The sequence below is a fragment of the Schistocerca americana genome, chromosome 1 (assembly GCF_021461395.2).
Source record: "Schistocerca americana isolate TAMUIC-IGC-003095 chromosome 1, iqSchAmer2.1, whole genome shotgun sequence".
NCBI lineage: Eukaryota > Metazoa > Arthropoda > Insecta > Orthoptera > Acrididae > Schistocerca > Schistocerca americana.
Genome location: NC_060119.1, coordinates 236,246,148 through 236,263,778, shown reverse-complemented (window position 1 = coordinate 236,263,778; position 17,631 = coordinate 236,246,148). Strand labels below are relative to the sequence as shown.

Below are 17,631 nucleotides of genomic sequence, written 5' to 3'. Positions count from 1 at the left end.
GCTGTCCCCATTGAGGTGTATCAACAACACCTGTCGGCAGCTGAGGGTTTCGATTAATTATCATTTACTCTTGAAATTTCTTCACTACTCTGCGTACCGTCGAATCATTGGGAACACGCACACCGGGAAATTTTTGTACACATTCAAGCCGACATTCTACACACAATTCTGTTTTTGCATAGTTCAACAAAAGAAACACTCGTTATCCTTAGTGTATACTATTCAGAATGGAAAATCGATAGGAAACTCAAAACAAAACACCAGAACACTGGGTCGCACATTGTAGAAGACACGTTCTCAAATGGTTCAAATGGCTCTGAGTGCTATGGGACTTAACTTCTGAGGTCATCAGTCGCCTAGAACTTAGAACTACTTAAACCTAACTAACCTAAGGACGTCACACACATCCATGCCCGAGGCAGGATTCGAACCTACGACCGCAGAGGTCGCGCGGTTCCAGACTGTAGCGCCTAGAACCCCGGCCGACGAAGACACGTTCTTTCTGAGGTCCGGATACAGCGACATACGGGCAGGGAAAGCCCCGGACTAGACGCAGTTGCAATAATCACGCCTAGCAACAATATTTGAAGCGATTTAAGTTGACAAAAAAGTTCAAAGGAAACACCAGTACACTCAGTCGCACAATGTAGGGGTGCCGCGCAAAGTATTGGTGTCCGAGAACTACACATAGCGACAACCGGCAGACGCAGAGGCAACAGCCGACAAACGCGCCGCGCGATCCGCGGACCCTTGCCGGGCGTCTTTCGCAACAGACCCTGTATTTACGTCATTGACCATCTTATTAAAACAGTGACAGTTACAAGACAATCCACTAAGTCACAGACTAGACGTACTTGACAATGGCGATAAATGTCTAAACAGTTTCTCGTCAATAAAGATTAGTTATTGTAAGCAATTATTTAGGTGCATCCATTCTAATAATCATGTCGGTATCAGTAATCAACAGACTTTGAAGGTGTAATGGTAGTTGAAGCTATACGCATGGTCCATTCCATTTCGGAAATAGTTAGGAAATTCAATACTCCGAGAGCCACAGTGAGAAGAGTGTGCCGAGAATATCAGATTTCAGGCATTATCTCTCACCAAGGACAACGCAATGGCCGACCGGGTGGGTGCAGCGACGTTTCTGTAGTGTTGTTAGCGCTAACAGACAAGCAGCACTGCGTCAAACAACCATATAAATCAATGTGGGACGTACGACGAACGTATCCGTTACGACAGTGCGGCGAAATTTGGCGTTAATGGGTATGGCAGTAGACGACCACCACGAGTGATTTTTCTAACAGGACGACTTCACCTGCAGCGCCTCTCCTGGGCTCGTGACCATATCGGTTGGATCCTAGGCGACTGGAAAACCGTTGCTTGCTCAGATGAGCCCCGATTTCAGTTGGTAAGAGCTGATGGTAGGGTGCAAGTGTGGTGCAGACCTCACAAAACATGGACCGAAGTTGTCAACAAGGCACTGTGCAAGCTGGCAGTGGCTCCATGATGGTGTAGGCTACGTTTATATGGTACGGATTAGGTTAGCAGGTCCATCTGAAGCGATCATTTACTCGAAATGGTTATGTTCGCCTACTTGGAGAGCATCTACAGCCATTCATGGACTTCATGTTCCCAAACGACGATGGAAAGTTTTATGGATGACAATGCGCCAAGTCACCGGGATACAATTGTTCGCGATTGGTTTGAAGAACATTCTGGACAATTCGAACGAATGATCTCGCCATCCAGATCGTCGGGCATGAATCCCATCGAACATTTGTGAGACATAATCGACAGGTTACTTCGTGCACAAAATCCTGCACCGCCAATACTTTCGCAATTATGGATCACTGTAGAACTAGCTTGGCTCATCTCTCTGCAGAAGGCTTCCAATGACGTTTTGAGTTCATGGCACGTCGAGTTGTTGCACTACACCTTGCAAAAGGACATTCGATGCGATATTAGGAGGTATCCCATTACTTTTGTCACTGAAGTGTACCAGTACTGTTATTGCTGGGATTTTAGGGCAGGCAGTCCCTGCAGGCAGTTCGGTGCAGAGGTCGAGATAATAACTTCGCTAAACTAATGCAGATGGCTTAATGTGTACTGACATGAGCAGTCCTGGTGTACAATGTCTGTATTGTAGTTGACTGCAGTCTGTTTTTACAAGCTGAAGTACTGACTTCGATCACCTCTAATCAAATGGGTTGTATCGGAGAAGAACATGCAGACACGATTTTCGTGTTTGGCCAAGCAAATGGAGGCAGCAGAGCTGCGGAAATGTTGTATAGGACAAAATATCCATATAGAAGACATCCGGTTCATAATGTTTCCAAAACTGTTCCAACAACCAAGTGAAATACGACAGCCGGTACCACAGTACAACGATCGAACCGAGGAAGACTAACTACACGGACTCCCGACCTAGAAGGTATAGTGCTTTCTCGAGTGCATGAGGATCAGTTGCACTTGAAATGAATGTTTCATAGTGCTATTTGGCGAACACTGTGGTAAATGCAGCTGTACCCCTACCAATTACAGAAAGTGCATGTTTTCACTTCTGCTGACTTTGGAGCTTGTGCAGTGGTCTGCCAATGGTCCTTGCAGCGCTTTACAGTTGGTTCTCATTTTACTGCGTATTCTTTTTCACGGATGAAGCCTGCTTCACCGGAGACAATATAATAAATAGCCACAATAGCTATATTTGGACCGATAGGAATCCCCACACTACAGTTGTGAAGAGACATGAACACAAATCATTAGTCAACGTATCGGCAGGTATAGTCAACGATTACGTTCTAGGGCCGTTCCTTTAATGATTATGATTACATACTATAGCCGTTTCTTCTTCCTTTCTGCTTAAATGCACCAGTGTACACAGTGTTTATCAGGGACATACTACCCAGATTCCTGAAACATATTCTACCTGTTATTCGTCAATGGATGTGGTCCCAACACGATAACTGACTCTATACCGAAGTTCTCTAACAGCTGACTCAGACATTCCTTGAAAATTGATAGGCAGAGGAGACCTTGTTTCGTGGTCAGCACGTTCACCTGATCTCATCCAACTTAATTTCTTCTTGTAGGGCCATGTGAAAATCTTGTGTACGAACGTGTACGAACGTCTGTCGAGACTGAAGAGGATTTTCTGGCAAGTATTCTCGCTGCCTGCGACACTCTTCAGACGACACCGCGGATATTAGAATGGGTATGACAGGGCTTCGTGCGACTAGGCCATGCCTGTATTGACTCTGGAGGACGCCATTGTGAACCACGGTTGTAAATGCAGCAGCTTGTGAAACCTGTGCAGGTAAATCTAAGATTTTCGGTCTCTCTGAGATCAAGTTATGTGGGCCGTTGCTAGTCCATCAACAGCGGAAATTATCTGACGGTATTGGGGGTATTAAGTGAGAAGTCTGTAAGTTATGACGAGGTTTCGAAAGTTGTGGCCCCTTAATCTGAATGCTGCACGTAGCTAAGGCGAAATTTAATCAGGTTTTCGCTTATACCCTTCTACTCGGCCGTTTCCGCAATAGGGTCCTTTACCTCAAATTGATCCATTTACCCTTATCCATCATCCCTGAAAGTTTGTAACATTATTATGGAATCATCATGTATGGAATACTGTCACACTAACACTTGTTCATCCGTTTACACCATCGGAATGTACGAGAATGTTCAAGTATCTGTGTCGCTAAAGAGCTTAGAAAGTTTCGGAATTCCGTCACAACTGATTTAGTGTAATAGTCTTTCTCATCAAGAGAAGCAAATGGACTTCACTAGTCGACATCATCATCGTATGCATCAGGGTTAGGCCGGTTCCGGGGTGAACTCGTATTGCTCCTAATACATTTTCCTTGACAGTCTCTGACTTCATCGACCTACTGCTTTGTATTGTCTAGCTTTTTTTGTTTTGTTTACTTTGGCGGGCCAGTGCTAGCTTTGTCCGCCGTTGGACACGGTGCACGGCTATATATAAAGAGGACACCAAATATCAGGCCAGTCTCCAGCGTGCCGATTCACAGATGGTGCACATAACAGGGACCACATTATGCTTCCGCCATAAGCCATACCCATCCACCATAGTTATGCGCTGACGACAAAGGGGGCGCCTATAACCAGTTCATCATCGAACGTTATGTACAAATGGCGAAAGGTTAACTGCCATGTGTAGCGTTACGTTCCTTTTAGACACTGTGTGTTCAGAAAAGGCACGAAAAAGAATAGTTCAGTTTTGTGAGAGCAGAGTCACCAGTGATGACGATCTTCTGATAATGAGATTAGTATAAGTCGAACTAGTAGCTGTGAACGAAAGTTGATACTATAACTTTAATATTGCAAGCTATTGCTAGTGAATGGCCCAGTGGTGGAGAGTATGCAGAGTGTTAAAGAGCAGGGAATGACATTTAAGAATGGTATCCAGGTAATTGTAAGTATGTGGAATAGTCGAGTAAATGACTTTGAAAACAAGCTGAAATCAGAGATAGAAAGATTCAAACGAAAGTGTAAGATTTAATGGGGAATTTATCGACAACATCGGTAGCATAGATCGCAAGTTGGGAGCACAATTTCCGAACTGGAAGCAAAGCTTGAATGTAATCTAAAAAATAGTACTGATTAAGTTTTAACCAATGTAGATGTGAGTCAATTAGAAACCCTTCAACCAGGGGGAGTTGAATAATTAAACGGAAGCGACGGTGGAGGCTAATGTAGCACAAAAAATAAACTGTATGGAGTTGAAGTTGTTAAATCTGTCGCAAGGAAGAGTAGTAAACTGTGTTCCTATGATACCTTTTATTAGCAATCCAAGAATGAAAAATTTCAATATTGTTGGTAAATACTATCCTATAGTTTCCTACGTGGTTGTAAAGGTAGGATATTAAATCGGACTAATGATGAAGATAAAATCAGTTTTGTGAAATATTTGTTAGACGGTGAAGCCTTATAATGAGGAATCGGAATAGTGGCTAAGAGGATTTCTGCACAGGTACTTGGTAGAAGCAAAGAAATGTAGGATCTAAAAACAGTTTTTGAATAGTTTACCATGCAGACAAGTTAGACAAAGCATGAGAGTGTCCTGTATAGAAAAATTGAAAAGTTAAGATACGTTAATAACTATTTCTACATAACAGTGAAGCCTGCCTGATAATATTCAATGGGATTTAATTAATCCACCAAATGAAGGCAAAGAAAACTTCCTACAATACATAGAAAGGATAGATAATGCTATATGTTTGAACAATGGCGGGCAGAACTGGCAAAGGGAAATGCATGGGGACAGAAATATAAATGTGCATGACAATTCAGGATTCAGGAGGAATAAAGAAAACTACAACAGGCAGCATAGGCCATGGCACGGGAAGCATGGAAGAGAGATTTGAGGAATCAGAAAAAACAGATTCCGCGCGACAGAGGGGAAACAGTAGGTTCAAATACAGGAAACCAGTAGGTATGCCACTGGAGGTCCACATTGGGGTGAATAAGGCCGAGATTTGAACACGGACCAAACAAGGTCAGGCAGTAGGTAAAAATCAGCCAAGACCTGTGGTGATGTTATTTATGGATAGACATTTTGGAAAAGTGTAATTCTAGCAAGATTTTTATATTAATCAAAGGAAAAAGCAAAACAGGCGGAAAGTAATAAGCTTGTGGTAGATGATACTGTTAGTGTCTTTAAGGGGGCAGAATGTAGTGTGTATATCAGTCTGGATGTGGCACCACTGAAAGGAAGTGGTGAGGAAAAATGTTTGCAGCAGACAGATAATGTGAATGAATGTGAGATGAGGAAATGAGTCATGTGTAATTTTGAGGAGGTTAGAATTCCATGGTTTCATAAGTAAAAAATATTACTTATGATAAGGTTTCAGCTTTTCGTATTGATGTTGTTGATGATTTTATTTATGTTAACAATGAAGTGAATGTTAATCAAGTTGGTAGTGACTCAGACAATGATGTAGCCGTCTTTTTGATAATGTAGAAGGTGTCAATGAGGCTGAAGTCTTTCTGGTCATAAAATCAGATGCAATAGTTGGGAAAAATGAAGATGATACAATGAAACCAAGCGAGGTTAAGTTCACGCATAAGTGATTTAATAGAAAATGGGAGAGAATATACAGTACATAAGCTTGGTGAGGAAAGTTATAAGGATATGATGACTTGTAGTAACTAATAAATTGCAGCAAGAACATGAGACTATAGACGAGAACAGCTGGTTTAATAAACATGGAAATATCGACAGTCATGTGGACTGGGAAGAGTTAACTTGCCTGTGCCAGAATACATGTGTAAATTATTGAAATTCCAATAAATTAAGTTTGCAAGGCAATGTAAGACAAAATATTTCTAGCATAATTATTTATAATAAAGGTTTTGGGGATGATTTGGAAATAGACCCTCTTATGTTGGAAAGTAGTGCAGCTATCAGTTAGTCTGTTGCTAAGAAAGATAATTTTGAAGAAGTTAAGATCAATCTGTTAGAGGAAGAGAAACTTGAGGAGAGAATTAGTACTAGAATACAACCTGTGATTGGCATAAAACTAGGTGATTTTGAAGCAGAGGTTTTACTAGATACAGGGAGTCAGGTTTGCGATTTGTCAGAAATGTTTTTAGATCACATAAGAGCACACACTCAGTTAGTTGGGATGCCAATTACTTGGGTGAAGATACATGGGACAGCAAGTAAGCTAAGCAAGCCAGTAAGAAGGCAGGTATTCCTAATATCGGAATAGATGATGTTGGCTTTAGTCAACCACGTTTAGTAATCCCAGATCCGAGTCTGAATTTTATGTTAAGTGTGGAACAGATGACAAAAGTAATTGCCATGATTAACTGCAGCAGGCAACTGTTTGAATTAAAGTACATGATAACAGTTTTACAGCTCTATTTAACAAGGTTTTACTAGGAAAAGAAATTGTGGCTTCAGTCCAACGGTGCCATTAGTCTGCTGACGACTATGGATTGTGGAACTGGCATGAATTGTAACCAAAAGGCAGTTTGTGCAATTAATGATAGTATTAAAGGGATTGAGGGAATAAATGAAGCACAGAAGGAGCAACTATCTGAATTATTAGAAAGGCTCCAGAGAAGGTCCACAGTTTTGAAGATATATAAGAAATGAGTGTGTGATGAAGTGCCTGAGAGTATAAAAATTATGACTGCCGGTTTTTAATTATTTTTGTATGTTTCTCTGAATTTTAGTTTTATTAAGTGATACTGATTTGCAGCATTTGGGAAAGTTTACTAAAGAATTTTTTTGGGGGGAACCTTATTTTGTTTTCATAATTTTAAAGGTGGTTATTATTCATTTATTCTGAAGTTATGAAAAAGGTGCTGTTTAATGGGAACTGAAAGAAAAATATGGTTTATTTGTGATGACAGATGAGATATGGGAGATTGTGTTTATTCACTTGGGTAGACCTGGCTATATTAATGATTATATTGTGTTTGTTAGGATGTGCTCCTTTATGTTACAGCATATTTCTTTATTGGGGTCAGGATATAAACTGGATAAATTAGATACATCAGCATTTTCATCATTCTTTAAATCAAATGCTGGACTAAGGCTCTCAACTGAGCATTCAATTTTATGAATTTAATTTTTTTTATAATATCTGTATAGTTTTCTATATTTTGTATTACAATTGTTCAACTGAACTTGGTAGTTTCAAAAAATGATTCAAATGGCTCTGAGCACTATGCGACTTAACTTCTGAGGTCATCAGTCGTCTACAACTTAGAACTAATTAAACCTAACTAACCTAAGGACATCACACACATCCGTGCCCAAGGCAGGATTCGAACCTGCGACCGTAGCGGTCGCTCGGTTCCAGACTGTAGCGCGTAGAACCGCACGGCCACTCCGGCCGGCGAACTTGGTAGTTTGTTTTTGACTTTATGCTGAAGTGACTAAAATGGATGAATGTGATGAGTGAGTGAGCAGCATACTCGATGCTAATTTTAAATCATTTGTGTGTCCATAAAACTCAAGCTACCCTGGACAAGAGCGCTGGAGGAATCAGAAGAGGTTCAGCTCTGGTGCTCTGCAGCAAGGAAACAATACAGTATGGTGTGACAGTACAGTCAAGAACTCAAGAACATTTTAAGTGGTTCCACGAAAAATCTAGAGTGAATTTTGATTTTTTGTTATGATTGGAATATGTGCTCCTCTGAAGAATCTTCCGCTATCACTGCTTAAACCAAAAGTTTTTTTTTTTTTAAAAAAGTAATTTGTTTGAGACGGAATGCCTGTTTTTATTATAGATCCATGAATGCAGATATATGGAAAATATAATTTTTTTGCATTCTCAAGAATTGATCAATGTTTTTAGTTAAAACTGAGGTTAGGTACCATTTTAATGTATAAGAGTTATTAAATTTTTTATTTTTTTACTGCAAACACAAGGAATGCCACAGAGATTATTGACATGGAGTTAACACTAATCAAGTGGACAGATACGTTTCGTGAACACTGTGTAAATAGTTATAAAATGGAAACCTACTATTATTTTTTACTTTGTAGCCTTTTAGTTCAGTGTTTTCAGCATGTTATTAGCATTATTACTGTGTTAGTATGATAATGTCATTTGGTTTTCTCTCTGAACACGACCCATAATTTTATTTTATCCGTTGTGTCATCACTACTTACATTACGAGCAGCAGCCACCTGCTTAAAAATTTTGCTGCTCATTTTATTCATATGAAAATTTTGGGGGTATTATGACAGTAGACGTCACGGCCTACGTTAATATATAATAATGTATTTCAGCATAAGGTCAGGGGTATATTTGACATGGTATACTGTGTAGTGAACACACACACTGGTAGCTGGCGGATGTGGCGTCAGGCAGGGGATGCAGGCAATAAGGGCGACATCTGTTGTATAAGGTTTTACCTATGTGCTAAATAAATGTGCTCAGGTTAAATGTAACTTTTGATTCAACCAATCACAACTATTATTCAATTATTTAACAGTTTTTATTTAAAACTGTACGACAACATCATAATGGGATCTCCCAAGTGTAGCTTGAACGTTTAGTGCAAGCCAGTTGACCACTGTCTATAGATTTTTATAGTGTTATTCACCTATAATAAGAGGGTGTTCTCTATCTCTATCCATCCCAGACTCTTGTTCTCGTTTACTATTCTTAAATTTTTCATCGCAGACCTCTTAGGTATCTGACGTCGTTGAAGTGTTTAATTGTACCTGATACTTCATGCTTCTAGATAATGACACTAAATCATCCAGTTTCATAGTAAACGAAACAAAAGAACAGTGTTTTACTTACCATCTAAGCCTTTGTATCCCCAGTTAGCACCTGCAACAAGAAAAATAATCTTATCAGAGGCAGTAAAATATGAATATAAAGGTGTACGAGACAATACGCTTAAATACATAAACGATGTGACGCCAAATTATCCTCTCTTTTATTTTCTACATAGCTTACACTAATAATGAGGCACAACTGATTAAGCTGATATTTTGATCAAAGATAACTGACAGTAAATGGTAGAGTTATATATACTCAAAGGAAAATTGTTTATAAAAGCTGCAATTTCGATAAATTAAAATGAATGCCCAGACGAGCTATGGGCGCAACGTGAAATATTTGAAAAGTATCAGTTTAGTAATAACTTTGCTACCCACCAATGTTCTAGCACTTAGTTTTTCATGTTTGTATATTTGCCAAGGCGCCACTTTGCCATGTACAGTTTCTTCTCGTGTTGAATAGAAGTTGAGCACACAGACCCAAACTGAGTCGATTTCCTGGTATTCATATGGCAGTATAATCTCCAAACGTCTCTTCGCTTTGTATAGCTAACATACGGGAACAATAGGATTTAATTTCAAACCATTTGTGTGGAGAGTTCTACATCTTTTCACTACAGGCAATTCATTTCTTTGCTACATATGGTAAACGAAAATGGCAGTAGACACTCTGCCCAGTATTCGACAAAATTTGAGTTTAACAGAGGGGTCTAAGTTATCATGGGTGTTATTACATTGTCTATTTTATGCATTGAAATCGGTTTATTGAGAGTGTATAGAAAATTAAGTTTGCGTAGCGAGTAAGATGACAGTTCTTCATTGCGCCACGATGTTATGTTAGTTTTTCAACTGTACTATAATTTGATATTCTAGCATCTTCAGGAAGATCACCACAGTCTTCAGGATGTATTACGTTAAAATACGGCTTGAGACTACGTTATTTGAGAACTGCGATGTCTATAATGCAAATTATGCGCACAGCTTTATCACCGATACCTGGAAAAATAATACCGTGTTGTCTTCTTTGGTTTGAATACTCCTTATACACAACCTCTTTTTGCTAGCATAAATCATACTGAAATGTTAGAATAATTGTTCGTAGTGAGAAAACTGAGACTTACCATACAAGAAGGCGCTAAACAACTGAAGTACCACAACACTGTTATTGCCAGACTTCGAAGGCAAATTCCATCACATCAAAAATTTCGGTCACGTTATTGGTTTCTTATTTACATCACTACAGTATTTTGTAATACAAATGGCTGGTTTAACGCCAAAGTGACACAAGGCAATGTTTGAGGCACCAAGCTGGAGGGGCGCCAGAGGCACGTGCGTGCAAGATTCGAAATCAGTGCATATCACAATGAGCACCAAAAACCGACACCAGTGAATGTCATGTCGGTTGTGTGAGAAAATGCCCTCGAACCAGCCTTGTGCACACAACAAACAATCGTGCGGATGACAACCACTCGTGTACTGAAACTGCGGTTTCATGAACTACAATTCAAACTATCTCTATACCGATACGATGGTTACTAGAGGCGAAATTATCCGCAGGTACGCTCCACATATTGGGGATGGTGCTGTCCAAAGACATCCACGGGCCAGTGTCTGGACACCTACGGGCCATGGTTTGGCCAGTCCTGGTCTACAGATCCTACCTATGATACCATACAGAAAGGAATAGAATACACAGGCACAAACATATTTTACAATATACGCACGGGAATGTCTTACAGACAGCATCAGTTTTCATGTCCTGAATAAATTATCTCTTCTTAGTAAACACTAAAAAAAGGAGCAGTTCTTAAATAAAAATAGTTGTAATGTGTAAATGGCAAGCATATTCCCATACAAGTTGCTTACTCTTACAACACGGTACATTTTTAACATGGAGCAGCTTTGATTCAACTGGCTCTTTCAGTATTACATTTAGCGTGCATTTGGTCTGCGGACGACGCAATTATTGGTTCCCTGGAAAAGTGCCAAATTTCGTTTCCAAAAGTGTCAGGTTCGATCGTCAGTTATTTCTGTTATTTTTGTGGTATTTATCACTTCTTTCCTCAGTAGTAATGTTTATTATTCTGAAAATGGTGAGCTGCACCATAATTCGCAGTCTATGATATACTGAAAGTCTACTATAACTGGCTGGGTAAGAAACTTTGTAGCTCGAAGGAAGGGAGCGGCTTATCACCTCCAATGCGTCCATGCCTAGTGAAGGATTGTGGCGTTCACACCAATCTTCGAGTTGATGACAGCTTCACCTTTTGTGATGTGTGGGGTGACGCAGCTACCTGAACTGAACAACAGCCACCTGTGATCCAGTTGTTGTCGGCTCGTCCAGAAGTGATTAGCCATCCACTGAAAACGACCTCAATTATTTGTTGGACATGTCCCAATCTCTGTTTTCTCGTCCAATTTTTACCGCCTACAGCTTATTACAATGGAGGTATTTCTACGATGTTCTAACACACATACCACTATCCAGCCCCTTCTTCTAGTTAGTTTTCCACATCTCCTTTCCTCGTCACTACTGACGAGAACCTTCTCAATTCGTATTTTATCAGGTTTTAAGCTCCCGCTATAACACCACATCCTATACGCTTCGATACCCTTGTCTTTAGTTCCTTCATGCTTATCCGTCATGCGTTACTATCCTTTCTTCTACGAGGGGCGTTCAATTTGTAATGCAACACATTTTTTCTGAAACTAGGTTGATTTTATTCAGGATTGCAGTACACCATATTATTCCCCATTCTTTTGGTTACAGCATCCTGTTTTTCAACATACTCTCCGTTCCATGCGACGACTTTGCGCCACCTCACTGGGAGGGCCCGTATGTCCGCTTGGTGCTCTCTAACGATTGACGTCGGATCCAACGTCTTGCAGCATCAATAACTTCCCCATCATCCACGTACTGCTTCCCGCGGAGTGCACCCTCTATTGGGACAAACGGATGGAAGTCGGGAGATGCGAGATCCGGGCTGTAGGGTGGATGAGGAAGAGCTGTCCAATGAAGTTTTGTGAGGTCTTATGGTGAGCACAGACCGGTACGAGGCCTTGCGTTGCATTTTTGTGCAGTCGAACACGCTGATGTCGTTTCTTCAAGTTCCTAGGGGTAGCACAGTACACTTCAGAGTTGATTGTTGCATAGTGAGAAGGGAAATCAAACAGAATAACCCCTTCAGAGTTCCAGAGAATCATTACCATGACTTTACTGGATGAAGATGCAGCTTCGAACTTTTTCTCCGGAGGCGAGGTGGTGTGGTGCCACTCTGTGGATTGTTTCCGGTTTAAAGTGATGAACACATGTCCCGTTGCTGTGACGATTTACTTTACTTTACTTTACATGTGGCAAGGGCCTTATCGACTATGCGCCTGCTCTATGAGCCTCTTCCACTTCTGTCTGTCAAATGCGCTGTTTGTCCAGTTGCTGTTGCTGTTCATCCTAGTTGTGTCCTCCCGAATGTTATCCCGTCATCTGATTCTGGGTCTCCTTCTTCCTCGCGTTCCATCTATTGTTCTGCTGAAAGCCATTCTAGGTAGTCTATTCTCTGTCATTCTTGCTATATGGCCTGCCCAATTCAACCATCTCCTCTTGAGCACTTCGACGTTGTTACGGTGTTTGTACAGCTCTCTTAATTCTTCATTTCTTTTTATTCTCCATTCCATGTTATCTTCGTCGTATACAGGACCAAAAATTTTCCTTAGTACTTTTCATTCGAATAGTAACAGTTTTTCTTCATCTTTCTTTTTAAATATTGATGTTTCACATCCGTATAACATCACAGGTATAATGGTCGATTGATATAAGCGGATTTTGAAGTTACTGCTAAGTGATCTTTTTCTTAGAATTTTGATGAAACTAAAAAGTGTCTTGTTTGCTGCTGATAAACGGGCATCTATTTCTATATCTGTCAGGATACTCAACGCCAGCCTCGGAAACAGGACAGGATTTACTGGAACAAAAACTGGCAAAGATGCTGTGACGATGTTCGATAAAAATTGTCACTATCAGCTTCGTAAAGTGCAAGCAGTTTCGCAGCGATGGTGCTTCGTTGCTCTTTATGGTGATCTGTTAGGTGTCGAGGAAACCAGCGGGCACACACCTCTGAGTACCCCATCTGGTGGACGAGTGTGTCAGCACTACCAACAGAGATGTCATGTTGAGCACGGAAGGTTTTGATTGTAATCTATTGATCACCTCTAATGGGAGTCTCTGCTCTGCACAGTGCAACATTGCACGAGTCAGAGCTGTGTGCGGTCGAACGGCACGTGGGAAGTCGGACAGGTCTGCGCTACCTTGTTGCGATGATGACAAACGCCCCGTCCATAGACTCACCGTACTTTTGTTCACTGTGAGATCTCCGTAGACATTCTGCAAGCGACTATGAATATCTGCGATGCTTTGGTTTTTCGCCAAAAGAAACTCAATGACTGCTCTCTGTTTGGAGGGCACCTCCGTTACAACTCTTTTGAAGGCTACATATATTGCCCCCACCTATCGGAACATCATGAAACTATAGGAGCTGAAGCAGGAACATTACACGATATCCCACAATAAATTCCGAATATTTTCAACCGAAATTGGCCAAGAAAAAAATGTTTTGCCTTACTTACTGAATGCTCCTCGAACCGGTACGTGGTTCACAACTCTGATTTTTAGTTTGTCGCTAATCTCATTTCAGTTCTAGTCCTGCTCAGTAAGACCATGCCACTCGTTGAAACATCCTCTCCCCGTTGCATCCCCTACTTTCACACACACACACACACACACACACACACACACACACACACACACACACACTACACCAGTGGCTGCGGAGTAGTAACAGCCATGTAGGCAACCAACCTAACGTGGCAGTTATGCGGGCTAGCTCCTCCGACTGAATTAGCAGAAGACGCACCAATTAAAAAAACGACTTCGAAGTGTTGTTCATATACACTCTCTTGCTGCCCAATGCAATTTGCCGAACTTCGACGCAGCCACCCGAATGGAGGGAGAGAAGATTTCGTCATCCATATACGCCGGGAAGTGTACATTCATGTATACATAACTGTTAACCGCTATTCTGGACGAAACTCTTCCTAATTAAGTTATCCGTGTTCTAAATTTTCATTCTACTTCGGCCTCAACCTTATTTCTACTTTCACAGAAAAGTATTACGCCATGAATGTTGTATTAATGGTGTTACACTTAATTTTTTCACCTGAAGTTTTTCTTATGTACTTGACGAAGATGCTCCTACATACGAAGTAAGGCTACAAAGTAACGAGACTGACACAGTCACAGAGTAAGTACGCACGCACCAAGGATGAACGACCAATGGCTGTGAAGTGTGAAGCCTTCTCAGTCGATTGCGGCATCTCTGGTGTATGTAGACAAATCACTGTGGTCTTGGCCTTCGTTTGTTTTACCGTAGAGATGATAATTGTAATAACAGAGCAATGAACTGTCGTGAAGTTTTACATGAGAGCTGGAAAAACCACTGCTGCCACCTATCTTTTACTAATGAAGTTTATGGCGAAGACTGCTTATCTCGCACACGACGTTTTGAGCGTTTCAAGCCTTTCCTCGATGGCCGACAAGACGTTGAAGTTGACGCAATTCCGGGATGCATTTGAACATCAAAAACGGATGAACATGTCGAAAAGGTAGGTAATCTGATTCGACCTGACCGTCGGTTGAGGGTTCGATCGATTACTGAAACTGCAGGAATTGAAAAAAAAAACACGTAAGGGAAATTTTATAAAATCAATTTAGCACGGGACAAGAGTGTGCGAAACTGGTACCGGAAACCTTCACGATCGAATAAAAAACCATTAAAATTATCCTAATTTCTTGGAAAGAGTGATAACATGTGACGAATCATGGTTTTTCACTTATGATCCAGAAACTAAGAGTCAATCCATGTACTGGAAGCGCCCAACTTCGCCGAAAGTGAAAAAGTTCGAATGAGCAAAACAAGACTGGAAGCGAGGACGATTTTTTTACGGTATTCATGGAGTTGTGAATCTGTACTGGGTTCCTGAAAGTCGAACTATTAATCAACACTACTACCTTGAGGTTCTTTCTCAATTCAGTTAGAAAATAAGGAAAAAGCGATCCGAACTGTGTAAGAACAAGTCTTCTGCATCAGGACAGCACACCGGCTCATACCGCAGTGTCTGTTAAGATGTTTCTAGCGGAGTACAGCATACCTGTTTTAAACCTACCACCTTATTCACGCCACCTAGCAGCATGTGACTTGTATCCATTCCCGAAGGTCAAATATGCATTAAAAGGAATAAGATTTAAGTCCGTCGAAGCAGTGAAAGGAAAAGCGGCACGCATAATGAAGAAGGTTTAATAAGAAATTCCCGAAAAAAATATATTGAAAACTGGGATTCATCTGATTTTCTTGGGGTAAATTGAAAGCACTACGCTATGCTACTACTCTCATGAGCAACCAGTCTAGAGATACGTGCTGTGTTGGAGGGCTAGAGCAGCCGTCTCATTACGTTCAAAAGAACTTCTCAGCTTGTTACGTGACAGCGGAGTTCATCAGACCTCGTACTGGCCGTCTAGTGAGAGATGGGCAAGACGTGCGACATCAACGTGTTTCATTGCTGCCATGTCGTGGGACACTCCGTCTCCCAAGTTCGTGGATACCTTGGGCTTTCCACTTGTCTCTGTGGCAATGGTGTACCGTCAGAATATGTTACACTGTCACCTCGTTGTTCGCACATCGCCGGTATGACTCGGCAACGATGAAACTTGCCCATTAACAAGGGGAGTGCCTTACACACAGCCAAGCGATTCGGCTCGTATTTGGCAGGTCGCCTGCGTATAACTTAAAACGAAAGACTAATATATTTTGGCTCAACGCTTCCTCGTTTTTGGGAAAACTGCTCCAAAAGTTCACGTCACGAATCTTGTTAAGATTGATAAGTTCGGTAGATAATGGAACACTTAGCACTTTTCATCATAATATATAGGGTCCGCAAACGCATATTTTCCTGAAAATCGAAGGAAGAATTTTTTCGTCTGTCTCTTAACGTACCCGTTATGTAAACCCTGTGCAATGAAAGCGCCACTGGCATAGTGACCATGGCTTTTGGCTGGGAAGCAGAGAACCTGTGTTCGATTTCCAAGTGCAAACTTTTCGTTTCGAAACTGGGAAGAATAGGACGGTTAATATATGACGTCTGCACTTGTTGTTTGGAGACCTTAATACCACATTTGTACGTGTACTATGATTGATATGACAATAGTATTACGGTACGTACACATGCATATTTTTGATGCACGTTAATAATACTATAATTCTACTCTTCTGAAACAGGCACTAGGTGCCTTTTTTCTTCAGCCGGCTGCTGATTTTTTCAACACAGGCAAGTAAATCAATACGGAATAGTAGCAAGGTAGGTAAATAAATTACTCATACGACTTGGATTAGTAAAGAATTAAAATGTTAGGCCTCTCTACACGAAAACAATACCGAGCAAGAGTGCTTCGAAGACCAGCATTCGACGCACTTTATCGCTTAAGGGAGAAAAATGAACCCTTGTCGCAGTTGGTAGTATACATACGAGGTGCATTCAAGTTCTAAGGCCTCCGATTTTTTTTTCTAATTAACTACTCACCCGAAATCGATGAAACTGACGTAACTTCTCGACGTAATCGCCCTGCAGACGTATACATTTTTCACAACGCTGGCGCCATGATTCCATGGCAGCGGCGAAGGCTTCTTTAGGAGTCTGTTTTGACCACTGGAAAATCGCTGAGGCAATAGCAGCACGGCTGGTGAATGTGCGGCCACGGAGAGTGTCTTTCATTGTTGGAAAAAGCCAAAACTCACTAGGAGCCAGGTCAGGTGAGTAGGGAGCATGAGGAATCACTTCAAAGTTGTTATCACCTAGAAACTGTTGCGTAACGTTAGCTCGATGTGCGGGTGCGTTGTCTTGGTGAAACAGCACACGCGCAGCCCTTCCCGGACGTTTTTGTTGCAGTGCAGGAAGGAATTTGTTCTTCAAAACATTTTCGTAGGATGCACCTGTTACCATAGTGCCCTTTGGACCGCAATGGGTAAGGATTACGCCCTCGCTGTCCCAGAACATGGACACCTTCATTTTTTCAGCACTGGCGGTTACCCGAAATTTTTTGGTGGCGGTGAATCTGTTTGCTTCCATTGAGCTGACTGGCGCTTTGTTTCTGGATTGAAAAATGGCATCCACGTCTCATCCATTGTCAGAACCGACGAAAAGAAAGTCCCATTCATGCTGTCGTTGCGCGTCAACATTGCTTGGCAACATGCCACACGGGCAGCCATGTGGTCGTCCGTCAGCATTCGTGGCACCCACCTGGATGACACTTTTCG

General features: G+C 41.4%; 1 protein-coding gene across 1 annotated transcript in view; it reads right to left on the bottom strand.

Moving 5' to 3' along the window:
• The window catches only part of LOC124622102 (putative carbonic anhydrase 3), a 464,106-nt gene that overhangs the window by 149,431 nt on the left and 297,044 nt on the right, over positions 1-17,631 (bottom strand). Inside the window, exon 2 of the mRNA XM_047147747.1 lies at positions 9,291-9,320. Coding sequence (XP_047003703.1) covers positions 9,291-9,320 — 30 coding nt within the window. The remainder of the gene's footprint in view (positions 1-9,290; positions 9,321-17,631) is intronic.